The sequence below is a fragment of the Balaenoptera musculus genome, chromosome 8 (genome assembly GCF_009873245.2).
Source record: "Balaenoptera musculus isolate JJ_BM4_2016_0621 chromosome 8, mBalMus1.pri.v3, whole genome shotgun sequence".
NCBI classification, from domain to species: Eukaryota; Metazoa; Chordata; class Mammalia; order Artiodactyla; family Balaenopteridae; genus Balaenoptera; species Balaenoptera musculus.
In genome coordinates, this window is record NC_045792.1 from 71,852,151 (window position 1) to 71,877,341 (window position 25,191).

The window sequence follows — 25,191 nt, forward strand, 5'->3', positions numbered from 1 at the left end:
TCTCAAATGGTGGTCCACAGACCATTCACATCAGAATCAGGGGCTGGGGGGTGGGCGCGGAGGGTGGTGTCCAGGGATAACGTGTTTGAAATTCAAATTTCTCATCTCAGACCTTTTAAATCAGTCTCTGAGAAGAGAGTCCTGGAGTCTAAATTTTTGTCAGGTTCCCCAGATGGCTCTTACATGTACATGCTACAATTTGAGAATCATTTACTTTGGGAATTGCACTTCCATTATTCTATTTTGGCTTTTCCCTCAGGTATATGTAGGTGTGAAAGTTACAAGAAAGTTTGGGAATCTGTTTTATACTAGGCACCCTGGGTATACATCCCGGATATGTCAATTATATGCTACTTTCATCTCTTTGGGCACATGAGTTAGCTTTCTAGTGCCTCAGTGTCCTTATTTGTATTGTGGGTAATAATAGTATACACCTCCAAGTGCTGTTAAGAGGATTAGATGAGTTAATACATTTAAAGTGCTTAGAATTGTAATTGGCACATAGTAAGGGCTCAATAAATGCTGGCTATTCAGAAATCTTTGGAAAATTGACTATAGAGAGAGAGAAGCTAGAGGTAGGGAAATGTGCCACATCTTCCCCCTCTACTCTGCGTTGTGTGTCTGGGCTAGGACTCCGAAAATTACAGTCTCCTTGTCAGCCGACTTTCCGTTAAGTTCCGCCAGTAGACTGGAAGGAGGAGGGGAGAAGGGACTTACTCCATCCTACTTGCCAGCTGTTCCCCTCAGCGCTCTTCAAACAATGGCCCTTCACCCCGACAGTGACAGTTGGAATCAGTGTCCAGCTATTTCCCTGGATCAGCTCCATGGTGCCCCTTAGAAGCACCAGCAGTTAGCAGGCAGGGCACTCTCCTCAGAGGTCTGACTCCTAGCCCCCGGGAGAGCTCTCCTTGAGGCATGTAAATGAGGATACCCCCATCTCTTCTCTTTGTTTCCCCAGCCCCAGGGGTGGTGTAGCTACTTGCTGCTGCAGTTTTTATCTCTGTGTTGGGTCAGTGTGTCCCTTGTTAACTTTTTCAAAAATTTTAGCACCTGTTTAGCCAATTTCCTCTATTATTTTCTCTCTTAAAAAACAAAAAACAAAACTAGTGTGATTTCTGTTTTTCTGACTGGACCCTGACAGATAAAAAATGTTAGAGGTAAACTTTTAATTGTGGTCTAGGCAACCAGTAATGAAGGCACAGGAGAGATGGGCAGGCCCCGTTACTGACTGACGAGGAGTCAAAGATGGCTTTGCAGTGTTGAACCCAATGAATGAGGGGGCGATGGTGCTGTTTTGAGAAGTAAAGGAAACAGTGTGGAGAGGGTGGTGAGTTTGGTAGTTGGGGCCTGTTTGAGATACTTAAAGCTATCCAGGGCTTCCCTGGTGGCGCAGTGGTTGAGAATCTGCCTGCCAGTGCAGGGGACACGGGTTTGAGCCCTGGTCTGGGAAGATCCCACATGCCACGGAGCAACTAGGCCCGTGAGCCACAATTACTGAGCCTGCGCGTCTGGAGCCTGTGCTCTGCAACAAGAGAGGCCGCGACAGCAGGAGGCCCGCGCACCACGATGAAGAGTGGCCCCCGCTCGCCGCAACTAGAGAAAGCCCTCGCACAGAAACGAAGACCCAACACAGCGAAAAATGAATAAATAAATAAATAAATTTATTAAAAAAAAAAAAAAAAAAAAGCTATCCAGTGGAACAGTTAAGACAGCTGGAAAGAGGCCAGGGCATGGATGGGAGTCACCTGCACAGATGGATGAGATTGTCACAGGAGAGACGTAGAAAAATGAGATGAAAATGAAAAGGGAGTTGCCCTCCCAAAATGGGAAGATCAATTCTAAAAATAGACCAAAGATGAAAACCAATGCAAACAAAAAAAAAAGTGAGAGAGGAGAAGGGCAGGAATATGACCTTACGGAACATGGATCTAGGGAGCTGGAGAGGAGGGGGAGGGGGCTGGGACGAGGTTGGGTATGAGGGTAGTCAGGAGACAGAGTCATAGAATTCAAGGAGAGGAACTAATTTCAGGGAGAAAGCAGTGGTCAGGAGCGAAGGCAGGGCTGAGAAGAGCAACTGAGGAGAGACCGGAGAGTTTGTGCTTAGGAGGTGCGGCGGTGTGGCGGCATGGGGGGATCGGAAGCCAGATGCCGAGATGCTAGGGAATAAATGGGAGCTAGTCTTACAGTTTGGCTGTGAAAGGAGAGGGGAGAAGGCAGGAGCTTGGAGGTAATAGCAGGGCTTTGTTTCTGTTTTGTTTTAAAGTCAAAGCAAGCCCAATCGTGTGACTCGTATCACCATGCCATAACTTCATTCCTTTTCCCAAATGCCTGTGTAGTCACATTGGAGAGGACACATTTGAATCAATTTCACAAATATTAGGCAAAACCCTGATGATGCTCCCTGTGCCTTAAATGAACAGGATGGACACTGATAGCAACTATCTTGGATGCAGCACATCCAGTATTTCAGGTGCATGTTAGTCAAGGAAGTTAACACGATAGTAAACATCCCCCAAATCTCGGTGACCTAACACAACATCAGGCTTATTTCTCCCTCTTGTCACAGTGCATTTAGAATTAGCAGGTGTCCTTCCATGCAGGGACCCAAGCCCCTTCCCAATCAATGGCTCCACCGTTTCCTAGGGCCTCAGTGTCCACTGGACCTTCTGTATCCACAGATGTGCAAAGAGAGAGTGGAGACTTTTCTGGGGGTCGTGGGGGCCGGGCCTCCGTTGGCCAACTCAGCATGTGTCCTGGTCACTGGTAGGGAGCCTGGGAAATGCAGTAGAAGAGTGTGCCCAGGAAGCAGAGGAGAAACACAGACACTGCTGAACTGCAATAAGGTACTTTGTTTTGTTTTTTCATTTCCAAGCCCCTCCACTCCAGTATATAATAATCTCTTCTTTTATATTCTAGTAGAATTTGCTTTTAGTCCAGCCTGCAGTCTCTCCCACTTCACTCACTCCACAAATGTTTACTAAGTGCCTACTATTTTTCGAGCACTGTGAATACAAGTGTGTCACATTCTAACAAGGAGGCAGATGGGAGTTTAAAAATTCAATGCAATGATACAAATGCTGTGTTAATTACGTACTGGCTATGAGAACACAGAGGTGGATTAATTCTGCTCAGGTAGTTCAGGAATAAATTTTGCAGAGAAGATGGCATTTGACCTGTGACTTGATTACTAGGCGTTCACCAGGCTAAGGAGTTGGGAGGAGGTTCCATCTTCCTGACATTCCAGGCAAAAAATCGCATTCCCAAAAGCATGATGGGGTGAGGGTACTTGTTGTATTTGGAAAGCTTCAGGTCTTTGAGTGTAGCTGGGACTTGTATGGAAGAGATTGTCTGAAGCTAAGTTGAATAGGTTAAGTCCAAGACCAATTTGTGAAAGTCCTTATATGACATACTGTTGTGGGCAGAACTGTGTCCCCCTACACTCCCAAACTCCTATGTCGAAGTCCTACCCCCAGTATCTCAGAATGTGACTATAATTGGAGATAGGGGATTACAGAGATAATTAAGTTAAAACGAGGTGATTCAGGTGGTCCCTAATCCAAGATGACTTGTGTCCTTATAAGAAGAGGTAATTACAACACACACACATATACAAAGGGAAGACCATGTGAAGACACAGGGAGAAGGCAGCCGTCTACCAGTCAAGGAGAGACTTCAGAAGACAGCAACCCTGCTGACACCTTAATCTCAGACTTCTAGGCTCTGGAACTGTGAAAAAACAATTTCTGTTGTTTAAGCCGCCTATTCCATGGTACTCTGTTATGGCAGCCCTAGCCGATTGATACACATACCAAAGAGTGGGCATGGAGGGGATGTATTCTAGGGACATTTTGGAGTCAGAATCAGGGAGGCTTGGGGAATGAGGCAAGGAAGGATGTGGGAGAGGGCAGAGCTAAGGATGACTGAAGTTTTTTGCTTGTCTTCTGGGTGGGTGGTTAGTGGGGCTGGTAACTGAACTGCAGTGGAGGAATAGGTTGCATTGTCTGGTAGTCATTTCACATGTATCTCACCCCTCAGCAAGCCTGGAAGTCCCTAGCGTGGGGGACTTCCTAGTGAAGGGCCAAGGTAGCATATTGCTTTTAAAGTCAGTGCAGGTTAAAGGGGATTTGGTTTAGTTAATTCAGTTCATCCCTGGTATTATTAATTGTTCGATCGACAATGATGGGATCTCTTATATAGGTCTGGGAAAAGGTTTACAAATTAAAAATACATTGTCCTAGGCTTCCTTCCCCAGAGAATGTGGAATGTACAATATTTCCATCCTCAGGCCGTTTGAGTGGAACTCAGTGGCTGAATTACCCCAGCGAGAGTCTCTAGGCAAGTAAAGCGTATTTGTATATTATCTCTTTGAAAGTGGGATGGGACACAACCTCTGCCAGCTGTTTTTTGGTTTTTTGGTTTTTTCTGAACCATTCTATTAATGCCAATCAGAGAGAGAAAATGATTAAATGTAATTGCATTTTGAGCATCAAAAAATAGATAAATAGATAAATAATGAAGTCAGTGCAAGGCCTTGTCCATGACAGCAAGTAAGCAACCCTGAATAAACGCTCATTTTAAAGAACACCTTTTTGGGACTTGGAGCATAGAAAAACCCACGGTTTAGTCTAGTGTTTCATAATTTTTGTCAATAGATTTTCATTTGCTCTCATTTTCTGCAAATAATTGAGAAGTGCATGGTGGTGGGAGAAATGCCGTGGTTGTTAAACGCAGAGGCGAGAAAATACACAGGCTTGAGCTGTTGAGATCTTGCCGAGGAGGCAGAGGAAGACATTTTTAATTGGCTGCGTTTCATTCGTGAGCCTGGCAATCTGATGGAGGAGAAGTTTTAAGACAATTGCTAAACCTTAGGGAATTACCCCAGAATAAAAGAAAATCATCCTCATGTTGTTTATAACACAGAAGCAAACTCCACATTTTGTTGCTGTTTCTGAGTTTTCACGAAATGTGTAATATTGCAAAGCCCATGATAAGGACAGAAGGATCAGCTCTTCAGCAGTTTTATTAGTTTGATTTTCCTTTTAGAATTTGCTACCATGTTGTCTGTTTCCTCCGGGACCCCCTGTTTTCTTCTCCATTAGCGCTAACTAGAAAGAAGCTTAGCCAACAGATTCTAGAAGACTCCTTCCCTTTGCCCGTTGCTTCCTCCTCCTCCTCACTCTTTCCACAGCTGACACGAAAATTCATTACATCCTCTGCACAATTTTTTTTTAAACTATCTCTCTGTTTTTTTTGAAAATTTCCCCCTATTTGAAAGAAAAGATCCAGAGACGTACAAGTTACCACTTAAACTTTTATTTATGGCCTCTCCCACCCCAGGTATCGTAAATAATAAAGCATTTGTTACGGATGAGACTTTTAATAATTTTCTTCCAAAGATCTCTTCTAACTTCGGGTAAAGGCTGTGATCACTTCTGAAGAGAAATACTGTCCAACTACCAACAAAAGGATGTTTGGGGAGGGGTTTCCATCTGGGTAGGATACTTGGCAAGTGCTTTAGGCCGATGAGAGACCTGAGAAACGGTGCACTTTTCACTCTTTCTTTTCCACTTGATGTGTAAGGCCCCCAAATCCAATACCTGTAGGGCCAAAATTTTTGGCGTAGCAAACTGTGAACGAGAGAGAAGAGGACAGGGGAGAGAATGGGTTGGTCAGCACCATCATTTCAGTTCCCTCTGTCTGAGCACAGTCCTTTTGCCTGGGAGAGGCATCCTTTTGACAAATGTGTTTGTAAGTTAACTTTTAAATACATTGAACTGTATTTATTTTAGATCGGCTAATAAAACTGTTTATACTTCTTTGCACTTCGCTAGGTGTGTTCAGAGACATTTTCTCATTTGAGTTGACATAATCTGGCTGCCGGCTGCCTGCCCAGCCTCATCCCCTCCCGCCTCTGCCTCCCTGCTTGCCCTCCAGATACACACAACTGCTTGCAGTTCCTGGAACGAGCCATGATGGCCTGGCCTTGGTGCCTTTGCACTCACTGCTCCTTGTTCCTGGAACGCCCCCTCCCAAACCCACGTTCACCCTTCAAGGCCCAGAGGGAGCTTCTCTTCTAAGAAGGTTTCCCGACACCCCCAGCCAATCACTTGCCCCTTTTTGCACCCTGCATTGTGTAGCACCCTCTACTAGAGCTTGTAGCACTTGGGAATGCAGTTACTTCTCTATAGGTTGATCTCCCTACTGGCTGCGGCAACATTTTAGAATTCTATGGCCTGTGAATGCTGAGAACCCTCTGTACCCTCTACTGCCAGGAGAAGGCAGCCCCTGTCAGATAGTGCATCAGTTTCCATCCTGTCTCATCCTGGGAGAAGCTGAGCCACCTACAGTCTTGATTAGTAGTGTCCTCCCCCTTGCCTCTCCCCAACTCTTAACACACACATTTGGAGATCCTGAGACACCATCATTGAGTGAAAGGGTGGGAGGACCCCGCTGAGAAACAGAAGAGGCCTAGGAGAGGCTCTGAGGGCGAGGACACATTGCCCTGGCCCTAAAGCATCCCTTCTTCTTTGTAGCATCAGGAAGGAGCTAAGCCTCTATTGCCTCTCTGCAAGACAAAGGGATGATGGAGGCAGTTAGGGGCAGAGCTGTGAGGACCAGAAGGGAAACCAGCTTGTCAGTTCGCTTTCTGTGATCACATCAGAAACAGAAATGTCAGAAAGGAAGGAGGGAGAGAGCAAGGGAGGGAGGGAAGGGGGCCGGGAAAGAAGGAAAGGAGGGAGGGAGGAAGGAGATAGATGTGTCTTGATAAATTCGGGAGAGGCCAAACAGTTCATCCGCACACCCCGCAGTGCTGTCACCCTTATCTGCCAGTCAAGTGGACAGAATGTTCAGGTTTTTGGAAGGGAATGTGATGTTTTTGTCCAGACCTAAGGCCTCTTCCAAGGCCAGTCAGGACACTGCTTCCTCCTTGTCCCCTCTCCCCCCAGGTGCTCAGGAACCACTGGGCATCTATAAGTATCAGGTCCCTCCAGATGTCCCTATGGAGAGGACCAGAGCTGGGTCAGGCAGGAGGTTACTTTCCCTTAGGTGGCTTTGCTCCCCATCCTGCGAGCTCAAACCTGGCTCAGGCTGAGAAGCCATACCTCCGGGCAGACACAAGCCTCTTGGCAGGAACACAACTTCCCCTGCCAAGAACCCTCTCTGGGAAAACATCTCAAGAGAGTCTCTGGAACCACTCACCTTTGCAATAAAGTTCCCCATCTTTGTCAGTGACGTTCGTGGACTCTAGACTCTTCCCACAGATAGCGCAGCGAAAACAGGTCTTGTGCCAAGGCTGCAGGGCACAGGAGAACAGGCAGTTGGATATTTAATAGGGCAGGCAGGGCATTTATTTCCATGTTAAGTCCCCTGACCAGCAGCATGTAAAGGAGTGCCCTTTTCTTAACCATTCACCCACCTAATTGGCCCCCAGAATAATTATTCTGGCTATGGGCTTGGCCAGCGATTCTTAGGACCCCTAAAAATGAATAGATCAAGGTGATTTCCATATGTACTCCTTCAGAACAGACTAAATAGAATAGGGCTTCCCATTTCTAGAAGATCCAAAATACTGAAGAGAGGGGAACTTGGACTTGAGGCAGTGGGTAACATATTGAATATAAAATGAAAAAAGAAAAAAGGTGAAGAAATGGGCAATCATCCAGGGAATTCAACTTCATTTTAACTCTTTGTGTATTTTTTTTTAATTGAAGTATCATTGATTTACAATGTTGTAGTAGTTTTGGGTGTACAGCAAAGTGATATATATATACTTTTTCAGATTCTTTTTCATTATAGGTTATTACAAGATACTGAATATAGTTCCCTGTGATATACAGTAGGTAGGTCCTTGATGTTTATCTACTTTATGTATAATAGTGTGTATACGTTAACCCCCAACTCCTAATTTATCCACCCCCCCACTTCCCCTTTGGTAACCATAAGTTTGTTTTCTATATCTGTGACTCTATTTCTGTTTTGTAAATAATTTCATTTGTATCATTTTTTTTAGATTCCACTATAAGTGATATCATATGATATTTGTCTTTGTATGACTTACTTCACTTAATATGATCATCTCTAGGTCCGTCCATGTTGCTGCAAATGGCATTATTTCATTCTTTTTTATGGCTGAGAAATATTCCATTGTGTGTGTGTGTGTGTGTGTGGTATATATATCACACACATATATATAGCACACACACATATATATATACACACCACATTCTTTTTTTAAATTTTTTTTGGCCATACTGTGTGGCATGTGGGATCTTAGTTCCCTGACCAGGGCTCAAACCTGCACCCCCTGCAGTGAAAGCATGGAGTCTTAACCACCGGACTACCAGGGAAGTCCCTATACACCACATTCTTTATCCATTTCTCTGTTGATGAACATTTAGGTTGCTTCCATGTCTTGGCTATTGTAAATAGTGCTGCTATGAACATTGGGGTGCATGTATCTTTTGACTTAGAATTTTCATCTTTTCCAGATACATAGGAATGGGATTGCTGGATCATATGGTAACTCTATTTTTAGTTTTTTAATGAACCTCTGTACTGTTCTCCATAGTGACTGCACCAGTTTACATTCCTACCAACAGTGTAGGAGGGATCCCTTTTCTCCACACCCTCTCCAGTGTTTATTATTTGTAACCTTTTTGGTACTCTCCCTGTATTTCTGATGGAAGAGAGTTGCGTGGCTTGGATCATCCAGAAGACTGTCTGCCTTCTTCATATCTGCGTGTCTTCCAGGCACAGCCCAGGGTCCTCACCTGTATTTAAATGGCCAGTCCTGGGGTGGAGACTGCCCCTATATTTGGAGTCAGACACTCTCCGTGGCCTTCCTCCCCCTACTTAGTATAAACAGGATTTTTGTCTTTCTTCAGGCTCAGATCCTTCGGTGAACACCCTGGCTTCAGGCCTGAAACTGGAGCTTGTAGACAAGTGTGTGTTACTGTCTCAGACATCAGATGACTTTCCCGATTGCCAGGACATTTGTGAGCGAGGATGCTTCTCACTGCTGTGGGGTGTTTGCTCTGTGCATCAGTGTGATGCCAGTAGCAGGCTGAGTTATGCAGTGGTGACAGCTCCCAGGGCTGACACTTTTCTGGAAGGATTGTGGACACAGGATAGGGGAGCCTGTGTGCCTTTGTTTCTCCAGAGCTCCTAGCTGGGTGCCTCCCCCTAGTGGGTTAACGCTTACTGCATCGAATTCCACCAGTTCCAGTTTCCTAGAGCACTGCAGGGTGACAGTGACAGCCCGGGAAAGTGGGTAAGGATGGGTGGCTCCTAAGTGGTTCCTGGGAGCTAAGGAGGGTCTGGCCTCCACCCGCCCTCAGTTCCTACTTTCTTCTCTCATTCCTCCCAGTATCCCATCTGACTCATACAGAAGTCCTTACCTTGCCACCTCCCATCACCTTCTCAGCAGCATAGACTGACTTTCTGCATCGAGGGCACTTCTCCGACTCTCCGAACTTCGAAGTGAACTTGGAAGGGTTGCTGGTGGTGGCAGAGCGTGCCTGCTTTGGGGACCTGGTGGAAATTGACAAGTGAATGAAACCTATAGATTTCCCTTGGCAAACAGTACTAGCTGTGTGACTTTGAGCAAGTTACTTAACTTCTCTGTGCCTTAGACGCCTCATCTGGAAAGTGGGGATAGTCATAGTGCCTTCCTTACAGGGTTGTCGAGAAGGTTAAATGAGGCCACATGAGTAAAGCACTTAGAACAGTGCCTGCCTGGCCTGTTGTAAGGGCTAATGAATGTTAGCCAGAATTCACTTACCTCTTTCCTTTCTGTTGTAAAGCACTTCACAAGTCTTCCACGTATGTTAGCTTGTATAATTACCCTTGTCTTGTTATATTGCTGTGATTGTTCGTTTAGGGTTTTCTATACCATCTTGAAACCCATGGGTCTGCTTTCCAAAATGAGTAAAAATATTACAGGGCAAGATGGGATCTTGACAGTTGATACTAAACAAACCATAGTCCAATGAGCTGATGCTTATCACAATTCAAATTGTCACCCTGCATCCAAAGGTCCCCTGTCCTCTTGAGAGCAAAGTCTAAGAAAGAGGCACAATAATAACCCCGTGATTCCATATCTTTTTGTGTTTCCTTGTACGTTTATCGTTTGAGCCTCACCATAACCCTCTAGAGTAGGCAGGGCTAGCTGGAGGAGAGCATGGGCCAGAGGGGTAAGTGCCCAAGGTTAGTGGCTCATAACTGGTGGAGCTGGGATGAAACGCACGCCTCCAGACTCTTCCTGGCTGTGCAGCACCACAGGAAAGCCCTAACGTAGAAGAGTGAACTTTGGGTAATGTGAAGCAGAGAATGCAGCTGGTATCATCTTTCTTTTTAAAATAGCATCTCCGGTTGGGATTGAGTAGTGAGAAAAATTTATATGACTAATCACACATCCCTGCAGTTTTCCAGGCTCTACCATGGGCTACTCTCTTTGGAAGGGACCAGATGACTCTTCAGATGCTCTCATTATTCTCTGGGGGACACTGCCTCAGTTGGGCTGGGCCTTTCTGCCAGTCCCACCACAGAGCTGAGCCCGGGTACCAGCTGGCCAGACAGCAGCTGCAGGCCAGTGACCGTCAGTCTATATACTCAGTTTTGGGATGGAGGTCAGCATGATCATCAAGTAGAACAGACTGGTAGATGGAGGTGGCACAGTGTGAAATCCTGGCTTCCCTAGGATAATGTTGGGGAAACCTCAACATTGTATTGGCAACAGGCAGCAAGGGAGACCTACAGAAAGTTATAATTGTTTACTCCTGAGGCACAGCCCATCCCCACAGAGCCACTCCCCACTGCGATGCAGACGTTAGTCATCTTACAACCCAAGGGAAGAAATCTTTCAGTGACAAGCACACAGAGGATGGCCGTTGCGTCCCTGCCATATTTATGTGATTTACACAAAAATGCTCAACGGGGAAGAAAAGAGACCATGCAGTTTTGCAAAGGTCAAACAATAGAACATCTGTACATTCTGGGTTTTCTCTTGACATGCAAACCAAGAGCCATGGTGTAAAAGTAATTGCCCTTTTGAAAGGCAGATAATTTAAAGAGAGTCTTCGGAGAGATGACACATTGTTAAAACTTGGTCAGACTGAGTATTCCTATTGTTGGCAAGTCAGCAATAGAGTCCATTCTCCCACTTCCAGAAAAGGTTGCCATGGGAACAGAATGAACCGTCCTGATAGCTGGGGCTCTACGGGCTGGGAGAAGCAGGGTAGTACTCACTGTTGGAACTGGAGGCCCAGGTGTTCACCCGTGTCCGTGCTGAGGCAGCCGGCACCTTGTCCATACCCGATCCCCTTGGGGCCGTACCTGCGCCCGTAGCAGACCTTACAGTAGATCTCTGACTCGTGAGCTGCCACTGTGGTGCTGTCCAGAGCCTTCTTGCAGGCCACTGTTGAGGAAAGGATGGTCAGGGGGTTAGGGTTGAGATTCCTCCCCCCTTTCCTGCACCCCCAATACCCTGACTGGGGCCAAGGGACTCAGCACAAGGGGCCCCCCCCAGCCAAGAACACAACTTTGATTCCTGACCAGAGCATCTGTCCTGAGTCGTAGATTCCAAGGCAGTCCTGTTTCACAGATGAGGAAATTGGAGCACAGAGAAGGGAAGTAATGTTTTCAGTGGTACCCAGCTAGAAAGAGGTGGAGGCCAGGACTGGAACCTGGTGTGTGATCTTGGACCAGCTAAGAATATTGTCCCTGAATGGGGACAACCTGCACTCCTGAGTGTCTCACCACAAATGACATCGGGAAGTATGAGTGTATATGTGTGTGGGTGAGTAGGGGGTGAGGGGCTGAGGCAGGGGAGGAACTTATTTTTTTCTTAATCATATCAGAATCAGCATTGAGCAGTTTCTCTACTTAAAATGGATTTTGAAAAGCACTTTGATATTCAAGGAGATAATTACGGCTGAGACTTCTTTTGATCCACTTCTGGAAGCAGGGGAGGCAAGGAAGACCTGCTGTTAGGCTTATATTGGCTCAAGCCCCTTGGTTACTGTATATCACCTAATGTAAAGTATCCCCCATACTTTACCCTAGTATAGTTATTATACACATGCTGTGTATATACATTATACATAGTATGTAAGACAATCCCCTATTTTTCCAAAGAGAAGATTAATAGAAAATCTTCTATTAATTAGATTTTTCTATTAATAGAAAAATTTTTGCCAACTTGAATAAATAAACGTTTAAGGATGTAAATGGAAGTGTCAAATACCTGCTTGTAACATTTAATTTAATAATATAAATCAACAATATATGGATTTGGAGATGTTAACTTTTTTCTAATCTGACACAAATTCGGGAAACAATTGTATCCAAATTATTCCTCTGCGTCTTCAACATCAGCATCTCCCTTCTCAACAGTGTCTTTCTGAGGCAGCTGACCCAGCTCTCCAGAGCAGCTTATCCCCACTTCTGTCTGTGTCTTTTAGAGGCAGCCCTGTTTACCTGAGTAGGAGGCTGTCACCTGGAAATTGTATCTCAGCAAGAAGTACCTATTAGCAATAATATTAGGGCAGCATTAAAAAGTATGTAGTATCTCCACAGCCTAATACCTTGCTGTAGCGCTTTGTAATGATGATTCTTAAAGATTGTTTAGGGTGATACTCAGTGCTTTGTAATAGTGAGGTCATACCCCCAGGAATAATAATATATGGGCATTCAATTTATTTGCCTCCTTTTTAAAAAAACAGTTCCATCAAGTGATCTCTATAAGCAATCCAGCTTTGAATGAAGTTGTTTCAGGCTGATATGCCTTTCTCAAGTGGTTATTTATTAAAAAAAAAAAAAAAGTGTTATTGAATACAAGAGTGGGAGAAGAAGATAAGGTTGTAGATGAGGTAGGATTGGCCAGAGGTTGGTGGTTATGTGGCTGGGGAAACAGGCGTATGGGAGTTCATTAAATAATTATGTCAATATTGTTTGTAAGAATTTCTATTAAAAAACAGTTTAAATAAATGGAGTAATTGAGAGACTGTCCTGTAGCATGAGAGACTTTATAAGACTTTGAAGCCAAGGCAAACCCTTTTAATGAGGAATAATTTTGGGGGGAATTTGCCTTATATTTGAGCGTATAAGGTATATACCTGTCTCTGCCCTTCCTGTAGCTGTCAGTTACTAATCTCCAGAACAACTTGGTTTTTTTTGTTTTTTTGTTGTTTTTTTTTTTCAGAACAACTTGTTGACTATTCATTTATGTTCTATACTCTGAGTTCTTTGAGGGCAAAACAGTTTTAATATCCCCAGAGTGTAGCACAGAGCCTAGCCCAGAGTTAGTCCTCCGTAAACATTTGTTGAGTGAATGAATGAATGAAGGCATGCATGCATGCATGTGTGAATGAAGATCAGTGACTTGTCCACGATTATACAGTGGTAAATTGCAGAGCCATGACTGGCCTCAGGTCCTTTGACTCCTACTCCAGTGCTCATTCCCATCACTCCAGGACTGCCTATACCCTGTCTTGTCCTGGCCAATTCTATAGCCACTCCCTGGCTTCTGACTAGCTTTCACACACAGGCGCAGCAGAACTGTGCTGTGTAATACCGTAGCCACTCACCCGCCACATGATGTTATAATGTGTATATTGGTGACACATTGAAATTATAATTTTTTGATATATTGGGTTAAATGTTTTAAAATTAATTGCACCTGTTCCTTTTCACCTTTTTAAAAGTAAGTTTACTAGAAAATTTAAGTTTCCATATGTGGCTTGCATTATGTATCTTTTGGACAGCACTGGTAGGGGGGTTAAGATTTGTCTAGAAGTTTGGAGAACACTGGCCAGGAGACAAGCTAAGGTAGACTCTGCCTCTCTGACCTCTATTTCCAGCAACTACAGGTTGACCTGTGGACAGACCACTCTTGTGACGATACTACAGAAAATCACACTCCTCTCCAGGATCCTTCTGTCCACCACTGCAGAAACCTGTACTGCTCAGACCCCCATCCCACCCACAGGTTCTAAGGAGAATATCCAGGGGTTGAAAGGGATGCACCAGCAAATGCTCACATCGTTCTTCCATGGCTCCGTTAAACAGGGCATCCTCCTGCTGCCTGGGAAAACAAGACACCCCTCGCCATGGAAAGCATCCCCACCGTTGCCTGTTCCCACTCAGACATCCAAGTTGATGAAAGGAGAATAAAGGCCTAGAAAACTGGATCTCAGATGAAGAAACCCAGCTTTCTTCTTACAACAACTTGTGTGGCAGGTATAACCATCTCTATTTTATAAATGGGGAAATTGAGGCTCACAGTGGTGACTTACCCAAGGTCACACAGTTAAAGTGCATGGTAGAGCCCAGACTCAAACCCTAGTCATTTTCACTCCAACTCCAGTGTTCTTTCCAATATTCCTTTCCCCCACTGTTTTTGAAGAACACTAGCTGTATTTGGACAAAAGCCAGAGGGTTATGGAATGAACTCTCTTGAGCAATGACTTCTGGATCATTGTGATGATAATGGTGAATCTGATGAATGTGTATGATGGCTTAAAAAGAATTACGCATCATTAAAACCTAAAGCATTAGTAAATCCACCCACCCAATCGCTCACAGCAGTGTTTCCCCCTATTCCTTGGTGAGAATTATGTTTGTTGTGGGAGGTAAGGGATAATGGAAACTCCCGCAGCAGAGAAAGCGCTACTATTTCTGGAGGATGAAGTGTCTCCATGCCCTAACAGATGGAGCCCAACCCTTGAAGTTCTGTTTGAAACAGCTTGAGGCAATGCAATGCCTTGCGGCTGCTGGGCTAAGACATGGGGGCGGATGGGTCTCGAAGGGCTGGGGAGCGGGCGTCTGCGAAATGTCCAGTAAAGCTAACCCTTAAGCCAGACCTACTGCAGGGGAGCAAAGAAGGCAAGTGGCCAAGACAGAACTGCTCTCCTAGAATAGGATTAAGCTGCTAGGAAACTCTAGAATGCAGTCGTGTTGAAGAGACTGGACTGGGAATCTGAAGGTACAGACTCTGCTCCTGGCTCTGCTGCAGATGCCAGTGACCCAGGCTTAGAGATGAGACATGACTTGTCCAAAGTCACATGAGTTGGGTAGAGCCTGACTCCCAGGTGGACCACAGGGTTTTAAATGTCCCCCTAGTTTTGACATTTGTGAAACTGTCCAGCAGGGAACGGTAAAGATTCCCCTTGTCAAGCTGATGGTGCCCCAAACGCTTCCCTTTCCGACGCTTCCAGAATTGTCATCTGTTGCCCCCCAGCCTGACACAGGATCTTTCTTAGGAAAGACCAGTTGCAGCTGGCTTCAGTGACCGCTGGCCTCTAGGGACAGCACATCAAGCCAAGTCCATCCTGGCTGCAGATAAGTGATGGCTTTCTTTCTCTGCCAAGTCACACTTTGTAAATGTCGCCACTGGGTCAAGTTTTCACCACTGGGAGCTTGTTCTGACTTTGAGCTTCAGGGAAATGGCCTCTGAGCTGGACAAGTGGTTGGAGAGGGGGTGCTCAGGAGAGCACCATCCCTTCTTTAGGTGGGGCCCCAAAGTGATATCCCTAACAAGTTCCCAGGGTATGCCGATGCTGCTGGCCCCCAGGCCATACTCTGAGAACTACTGATACACAGTATCTGTGACTAAGTGTGAACTCTGAAGTGCTGAGGGGCCGTCATGGTGTTCACCCAACTCACTGCAGTGGAAACAGGTCTTGTGGAAACTCCTTCCATTGCACTGGATTTCTTCCGCATGGTAGACGGCCTTTCCGCAGGCTCCGCATTTCGCTCCTCCGCCCCAGTTTGGCATCTTGAAGACTCTCTGGTCAAGGTCAAGTCTAACAGGACATAAAGCATATATCCTAAATTTAGGCAACCTCAAGAGTGAGCCAATCCCAATCAACATATACACACTAATATATATAAAATAGGTAACTAATAAGGAGCTACTGTATAGCACAGGGAACTGTACTCAGTACGCTGTAATGGCCTATATGGGAAAAGAATCTAAAAAAGAGTGGATATATGTATATGTATAACTGATTCACTTTGCTGTACAGCAGAAAGTAACACAACATTGTAAATCAACTATACTCCAATAAAAATTTAAAAAAAAAAAAAAAAAGAGTGAACCAATCCCTAGTAGTGCTGTGGTCTGAAGACCAGGATCCAGCCCCAGTTTGTTGATGGTTCATTCATTCCTTCAGCAAATGGTTATTGTGTGTAAGTCATTGGATAAGCTCAGATACTCAGAGCAAGCTCTGAGCAAGTCACTTTACCACTTTGGGACTCAGTTTCCTCTTTTGTTAAATTTCAGTAGCCCCTGCTCTTATGTACCTCACAGGGTCCTTAGAAGGAATGGATAAGCTAGTTTTGTGTATCTGAAATTGTATGCCAATATTCAGTATTGTTATTTTCTTCCACTTTGGGTTTTAAAAATTATTCCATTAGAAGTGGGAATAACCTATGAAAATGGTATTCTTATCTAGCTCAGTGCTTCTTGAGTCACCTTGGATCTTGTTAAGATGCAGATTCTGGTTTGGTAGATCTGGGGAGAGGCAGGAAATTCTGCATTTCTAAGACTCCAGGCAGGGCTGATGCCGCTAGGAGGGCATCACCCTTCGGTTAGCGAAGCCTTGGCTCATCTTGCTGCTAAAAATACATAATATATAAAAACTCTATTCAGATTTATCTCATCTATCCATTAATTCCTTTTTAAGAAATATCATTGCCCGGGCAATGAGCTATGTTGGCACTGCACTAGATCAGTGGTTTGGAAACGTCCTCCTGCTTTCAGGGCTAACGGCAGCTTGCCATGTGCATCGAGATGCACTTCATAGCTTCTCTTTACCTCTGTTTTCCCACCTATGCTATGAAGAGGGTCATTCTTTTCCTTGTTGCTTCACAGTGGTGTTTAGAGGATGTGCAGGAAGGTACTTGTCAGAGCTCACAGGGACAGGTGTGATCACGGGAGCCAGGTGATGCTCCTGCGGTCCTTCCACACCCTCCAAGCACCCTCTGCTGCCAGAAGCTGCTGAGAGCCAGCCCCAGGCCATCCTTGTCTCCTCACTAGAGAATTATGTTTGAGGGATACTAGGCAAGGAGGGACATCAAGAAACTTTTTTCTCTTTCCTTCTGTGTCTGTATGTAAGTACGAATCCAGTTTTCAGTTTCCCCAGAGTGGAACTAAAATAAGCCATCAGTACTCAGTGAAATCTGAAATCCTGCCAGCCCCAGGGGGGCTGAATTTTCTCTGGGATCCTTTGGTTTCTAGGAAGCCTGGTGTGTCATCTTGTCATTGACACCAAGCACTATCAGACAATTCCAAGTGGCTGCCTCTGACCTTCTCTTTCCCTTCTGGGAAGCTAGTCACCTTCTTATAATAGTTGGCAATGAACACTAAGCCTCCTGGGCCACCTGGTCTGGATTGTGTCTCCCAGCCTCGTAAGAAAGACAGGTTTTGCTAAGAAACAGAAGGTAAATAGCAAACAGACCATGGAAACCGATACTAGGACCAAAGGGAAGCTCTTCACCTAAATGTCCTGCAAGGAGATTTTCCTGCTTCCAAAAGCAGGTTAGTTAGCCAGGAACATCCTACCCTTCTTCTCAGAGAATCAGGCTCTTCTTTTTATTCAGTAAAATCTTAGAAAATAAGTTTTTTAAAAGGAAACATTTAGTGCTACTATTTCTATAGTTCAGATTGTTTAGTGGGAAGAGTAATGGATTTTGAATTGAAAGGCTTGGGATCAAGTCTGCATTCATTCATTCATTTATTCATTTAATCACCATGCATTTACTGCCTACCTATCATGTGTCAGACACTGCACTAATTACTCGGTGAGGAATGAAGGAGGGGAAAGCTTATAAAAATGGGTAATTTGTGTCCTGTCCCCTAGCCTTGAGAAGCCTACATTCTAGTGAGAAAGATAGGCAGGAACCAGAATACTCTGTACCAGAAAAGAGACTTATGAGAAGTGCTATGCAAACTCAAAGGAGGGAATGGCTACCGACATTTAGATTGGGGAGGAAAGCAGTGAGTTGTTGGAGGATCACAGAAAACATCACATCTAAATGGGGTTTTGAAGGGTGAATAAGAGTTCACCAGATAGAGAAAAGGGAAAAGGACATTTCAGGCAGAGAAAAGAGCACACAGAAAGGCATGGAGAACTTAATAAGCCCTAAAAGAGCCCAAATTGTTTATTTTTTACTTTCAGGGGCAGAATAGATTTTCAAGATTGCCATCTCATGTACAAACAAGATGAGGCATAAAAAGCAGACATTTGGGGGTAATTTTTTACCCAACTTCTTTTTCCAAGATCCACCCTTCTCTGACTAAAGATGGTGTGTTTTTTTGGAAAAGGGTAGAATCATAATTTTCCTCGTGTTCATTTTGGTCCTGAGTTTCAACAAAATATAAAATAGAGGAGAAATGCAATATATATCCAGGAATGTGACCGTGACACTTGTGAAATTAATGATGTGAAAATTTTCAATGAAAACAGCCCCAGGTCAAATTTCTCATTTCAAATCTTCAATGGAGATTTCATTGGCATGTCCTGCAAGTTAATGGGAAAGAGATATGCTTCTTAGGGGGGTGTGTGTGTGTGTGTGTGTGTGTGTCTTCAGCAATTGTCCACATATGATACTTTCCAAAGTGCGTATAAGATTACAGATAATAGCTTATTCACAAGGTAATGGAGCCTGGCACAGGTTGTTATTAAGTGATCATAAATATCTGACATACATTTATCAGGACTTGAAACTCAAAATAGAAATCCATAAGCATTCAATTAAACAGGTGCTCAGTTCCACTTATAAAGATGGAAATGTAGCTATGGGGGCCTAACACAGACGACGTCTCTGATTTCTTCTTCAGATGCTCAAAGGCCAAAAGGCAGCGTGTGTTGTAAAACATCCTGAATTGGAAGACACAAGTTCTAATCTTGACCTTGCGGCCTTAACGTGGGTCAAAAATGATGATAATATTATGTCCTGCATTTTCCTCACAGGATCACTGTGAAGGTCATGGAAAGATGATGGAATTTAAAGCAGCATTGAGAAGCTGTTCAAAGGTAAGTCATTGTTATTCACTTTATTTCAGTTTACTCAAATAGCACCGATCTGCTAATTAAGTCACTATGATTTGAAAGCACATGTAGGTCCTGGCTTACATATCTAACCTTCTCAGCCTCCTGCATTGCTTTGGAATTCCTGTGTCTCAACACTCCCCTAGCCAGGCCTGGAATGCGAGTTTACGCTGGCAAGATACCAAGGGGTGGGCCATTTGTTTATCAGTGTTGCCTGGGACAGGCAAGGGTCACTGAAGGTGGGACACCAAATATAGGCTTGCCCGTCACTCAGCCCCATTTGTCACCAGGATCACAGTCTCCATCACATCACCTGGCACTACTCCCTGGGCCAGTCCCAGAGATGGCTGTGTTGTCACAAAGTAGTGTGTCAGGACTGAAATGGGGGACAGTCGAATTTAGGAGGATGAAACAGAATGCAGGACCCTGTGATGTCAACTAGGGAGAGAGTGGACTCCAGACTTTTAGATACCAGATCCCAGTGAGAGACTTACCTGGGTGGATTTCATAACGAATAATGCTGTGGAAGAGATTATACTGGGAATGTGCTATAGTAGGGGCTGGAGAAGGCTGTAAACCAGATGCAGGAGGCCAGAGTTCTAGTTCTGTCTTGCCTCTTCGAAGCTGTGTGATCTGAGAAAACCATGCAGGCTCTCTGAACTTCAATATCCTCTCTATAAAACAGGCATAATAGTCCCATCTATTTCACTATTGCTGGGAGGACGGTAGCTGTTCGAGTGAGTAAAATCACTTTGTAAACTACAGAGTGTTATAAAATGTAAGAGCTAATGAGTTCTGCCACAACTCTAAGTTGTCACGTATCAGTCTGAATTTTTAAAAGTATAACTGTACTGTGTAACTTGGGCACATTCTTCCTAATCCAACACTCTGTTTTTCTTTTTTTAAACTACCAACTGTGGAGCTGAAAGCTCCACAGTTTGATACCTTAGCTTGATACCTTAGGGCAAAAGTGGGTGGTGTAGATAAAATGGGTGCTCAGTAATTCTGTTCTTTCTTTGTTAGAGGTCCATTAAAGAACCAGGGAGGGAACCTTAGACTATGGCTTTGAGCAGAGACCTCCAGCGACAATCCTGTTTTCATCTCAGTGTTGGTTTATTTGGTTGTCCTATTAGGTGCCTGATTCCACATAGTGAGTTAAATTGTCTACACTGACTGAGGCAAAGATTTTGGAACATAGAAACACATATCTGGAATCTAAATGATAATCACAATTATTACTAATATAATAATATTGTTATTAAAGCCATAGCGTCTGATGCCCAGCCTTTGGGCCAGGCCCTATGGTAAATCTCATTTAAGCTTCACAGCAACCCTTCAAGGCAGGTGCTTTTACAACATTCACTTTGGAGATGGAGACATGGAATCTCAGGGAAATTACATTGCCCAAGGTCACATGGCTAGTATGTGTCACATGGCTAGGTTGGAATTTAGGTCGCTCTGACTCCAAAGCTGTGTTCTTATGTTAACATTAGCTTCTATTTATTGTTTACTATGTGTCAGTTGCTATACATATACTATCCTTAAATACAACAGCCCTGCGGAGCAAATTTTGTGATCCCCATTCTGCAGATGAGAAAAATGAGGCTCAGAGGGCTTAAGTGACTTGTCTGAGGTCCCACCACCAGTAAGCGGCAGAACCACAATTCAAACCCCAGTTTAAGCTGGTTCTGTGTCCCATTTTCCTGCTTACAACACACTCGAGAGGGTACAAGGGTCAGCACCTCCGTTAACCAACCTTCCCAGCTGATGGGAATTGGGATCTGATTGACCCATTGTCTCTCCATGGGACAGAGAGAATACTCATGGGTGGGAGTAAAAGAGGGAGATGGAATTCAGTTCAGTAAAATAAAAGACTTTCTAAGAGTCAGTGCTCTTCACACATGGAAAGGGCTCCTTTGGGGCTGGAGAGTTCCTTCTCACTATTGATTTAGCTTGGCAGGGGATGGGTGTCCAAGTGGCTGTAATGTAGTGAAGCCCCCTTCAAGGGTCCTTCAAGCCCTGAGACAGGTTTAGGGATCTGATCGGTGACTGGAGCCTCACCTTGCAGAAAAGCTGCCCAGTAGTTTCTCCTCTCAAACACTGCCTCTTCTCTAGTCTCTTAATCCAGGTAAAACGGATGGTGTGGGGAAGCATGGACTTTGGAAAGAACCAAGCCAGGTTTCAAAAAACACTATCTGTTCAACCTTGGGCAAATTACTCAAAATCTTTGAGCCCAGTGTCGTCATGCACATAAAGAGAGAATGAGAAGACCTGTCTTAGAAGGTGGTTTTCAGTTAAATAAGATAATAATAATAGCTAAGATATTATACGTCAATGCTGATACATAGCAGGTATTTAATAATTTTAGTTGCTTTCATTATTACTGTTATTATTTTATCTCCAAAATGGTTTTAAAATCCATTTTCTTAAAACAAGTAAATCTTTCCAACTCCTTCTCCATGGCCCTTCTCTTCAGACTGTGAACCAACTCTGTTTCTCAGCCTTGAGAGTGTGCTGTGCCCAAGAACAGATGCAGCCAGGCCAGGGAGAGAGTCAGCCTCCTTGGGGGAATCAGGGTGCCTGGCACCAGGGATGCCACATCAGGCAGGGTCCTGAGCCTGTGCCCTGGGACACCCGCTTCCTCACTTTGGCAGCTCTGTTGCCTACCACCAGCTGACCTCTCCGGTGCTCTGGACTTTGAAGGGAAGCAGTGAACCCAAACAGAGTCACTGTGGCCGAGGGAGACCATGGCCTTCAGCTCCCTGGTGTAGGACATTCAAGGTCAGCGGCTTCCTCCTAAGCTTCTGAACAGATATATGAAGTCGCCCTTCCAGAGGCCCTTTCACAAAGCCTGGGGAGATAGGTTGCTTAATCCCAGCACAGAAATAAACCCAGCTCTCATCCCTTTAAAATTCAGAGCAGACACACCTGCCCCTTAAACTAAGGCTGTAATGCACAGGTCATATTATATCTTTCCTGAAATTATCTCTGAGGTGTGGCTGACTTTTACTCTCAGAAACTCACTTTGTTCTCTCCTGGCCTTTATAATTTGTTTTTAAGACCACGTTGCGCCCTGGTTTACATCCTGGCTCTGCCACTTCCTAGCCGTGTGATCTGAGTAATTACTTTGCTTCTTTGAACTTTCGTTACTTCCTCTGAAGAATGACTTCTTGCAGGACTTTTGGTGACAGTTAAATAGGCTAATTTTGTTCTGCGCCTGCACAGGGCAGTAAACGACCAACAAATCACGACCTACGCTTTCCCATGATGAGGTCCATGATGAGACTCCGAAAAGCTTCCATCTTCCTTGGTCCCAGTAATAAGACAATTATTGTCTCTTCTCCTGCATTCCTTCATTGTGATGAATAACTGCAGTTTTTCACATTTGAAGGCATCACATTTCTCTTTGGCCGTGAAGGCCAACTCTGGATATAGTATTCCCAGACATCTGAGTGGCACACTTATGATTGGAAGTTTGCCTGCCTCAGGAGCTATATTTCCTGTGTATTATATTCCTTGTCTGTGTCCTTCTTCTTGTAAAACAAATTAATCATCTTCTAACTCCTGGTCAGCTTGTTATTTGCTCTGACCTCTGGACTTTTATCATCACATTTGTACTTAGCAGGAAATCCTCCTGCAACCCATCAGGTTTGGCCCTGTGCCTTTCCTCCAAGGCCTTGAATATTTGTACAGTTTTATTAGACTTACAAAGTACTTTCTTATACTTTATCCCATTTGATTCTAACAAATCCCTTTGGGATAGGTGGCTTTACTTTAATTTTACTGTTCAGAAATGGAAACTCAGAGAAGTGATGTTCAGAGCTAGAATTTGAACGGCCTCTATGACTGATGCTATTTGTTTTCTTCTATTTCCTTCTTCAAGTTCCCAGGATTTCTGAATTTGTATTCTACCAAGAGTCTGTCTCCACTTCTTCCAAGAAGTCCGTGGCAATTTGCCTGTTGAAGGATCCTGTTCGCACTTTCCTTCTCTCTCCCCCCGCCCCTGGCCTGGCCCCTCCATCTCCAATGGACGGCTCGTGCGGGGGCTGCAGAGCACCTGTCTGCCCGCTGAGAGGGCGCCGAGCCTGGGGGTCGGCTGTACGCTCTGCCAACAGCCAGGGCTCATTTTATTTTTTAATGTTTTTTGACCGTGCCGTTTGGCGTGAGGGATCTTAGTTCCCCGACCAGGGATTGAACCCACGCCTCCTGCAGTGGAAGCGCAGCGTCTTAACCACTGGACTGCCAGGGAAGTCCCCGGGGCTCATTTTAAGGACTGAGTTGTTCAGAATGGAACCAAAGCCAAGCCAGAAGAATCTCAGACATTTTCTGGGTCAGAAAGCAGTTTTACATAAATTGTGATGAATTGGATGTACCCAGCATTGAGATTCAGTCCCAAAAGTCAACTGAAGACACAGGCTCTTCCCTATTTTCTTGTCCTGTCCATGTCGATGCCCAACCTTCCCTGCATTAGTGATGCATCTACTTCCTGCCAGTTCCGACACATGAGATGGTCAGTACAAGCTCATTGAATTGCACTGAGTTGTACTGCAGAGAGACAAGGTTCCTCAGACCTGTTCCCCAACCCCTCCTTCTTGGGGAGTCACTTCCCCAGCTCAGTGAAGGAAACAGAAATTAGAGGCAGTGGCTTTGATCTGAAGGCAGCAGCTCCACTCAGACTATTGTTTAAAACCACTTCTTATTCTCAGTCACACTCATGCCTGTCATTCACTGGGATGTAAAAAAAAAAAAAAAAAAAATCCTTTACTGAAACCTAGAGGAAACACTGGGAATCACCCCTCAGCCCCAGCTGGGAATTATCTTCCCAGGAAACAGAGTTTTTAATGGGTTTTCTATACAGCAATGTCTATTTTGGGTCTTGCTTTGATTAGTTTCAAATTATTAAAAGCAAGCCAGTTGCTGAACATCCTTGGGATATAAAATCAATTTTAAATCAACAACTCCATTGAGTATTACCTATGTGAGAGACAGGGTAAGGTGAAATAAAGACATCTGAGTCATTCACCCACACCTTTTGAAAAGAACAAATCCTTGTGTTTTGCACATTGGAAAGCTGGCTTCTGCTGTATCGTATCTATTGCAACCACTTTGTAACTGTGCAGTGCTTTACAGTTTAGAAAACTGTCACCACGTCCACATCCATCATTGCAGAGGAGACCAAGACCCTGAGGGCAGGAACTTTCTCAGAGTCACACATCCTTTCATTTACCTGGTCCTAGGACTAGAATGCAGGTCTTTTGACTAAGACGATAAGAAACATGATTCCATGAATAATGGAAATAGTTTTAGACCAAAAATAATCCCTTACTCATTCTTTGTGGGTTTTCCTTGAGCCCCCAAATGCTAATCACCCTTTTAGGAATGTTCTAGACAGCTAGGTCCATCTAGAATCGAGCATAACTTGAGCCTCCTCACACAGAACCAGAGTGGATGCTGGTACTTGGGACGTGAAACACACCCTTACTCTACGGGACCCTTCCTAGTCTCAGCTGGCCACCAGGCCAGCCCACCCCCAGCCCTGATGCCCTTTGCTCCACTCACCTGCCTGTGCGGTCTCTGTCGGCTCGACTGCCTAAGGGGGCTCACGTCCTCTTTAAATATATGGGGGCTGTCACCAGCCTTGACCTGCGGAGGGAAGGGGAGGGAGGCCGAGGGGAGAGGGTGAATGAGACATGAGTAACACAACTGCTATCAGAGGCTGGAAATAGCCTGTGACCAAAGCCCTGAGTGTCGTCCCGCCCACACCAGCTGCGAGACCCTTGGAGAACAGTATCTCTTGGGTTCTGTTTTAATTGCCAATCGCCTATGGCGCCAAGGGATCAATTTGTGGAGTGTGCATTTCTGATCAAGTGGTGGGAACAGGAACAAGGGCAAAGAAAGATTTTACACCTAAAATCATTTTTCTGGGCTCCTACCCCCCTGACCTTCCTGGAAGTCAATGCAAGGTACCTGCATATGAATCATGAACCATATCTGGGAGCCCTTTGTAACTCCGAGACACAGATCACTGTGCTCGTGAAGAAAACTCAGGGCTAAAAATAAGAGTCATGGTTGTCTGAAATGATAGTTAGATAATCTCTTCAAAGCAGCTTGGGAAAAAAAGGTCAGCTAATCATTAGGG

The 25,191-nt window shown here is 44.7% G+C and overlaps 1 protein-coding gene across 1 annotated transcript; it reads right to left on the reverse strand.

The window, feature by feature from the left end:
* Positions 1-5,291: 5,291 nt before the first annotated feature.
* Positions 5,292-24,719, reverse strand: CSRP3 (cysteine and glycine rich protein 3). The gene is made up of 6 exons (XM_036861855.1): positions 24,612-24,719; positions 15,664-15,803; positions 11,248-11,416; positions 9,399-9,531; positions 7,201-7,294; positions 5,292-5,627 (listed from the first exon to the last, which is right to left on the reverse strand). The coding sequence occupies exons 2-6, from the start codon at positions 15,773-15,775 to the stop codon at positions 5,551-5,553; spliced, it is 585 nt and encodes a 194-aa protein (XP_036717750.1). The 5' UTR covers positions 15,776-15,803; positions 24,612-24,719; the 3' UTR covers positions 5,292-5,550.
* Between the last annotated feature and the right edge of the window lie 472 nt (positions 24,720-25,191).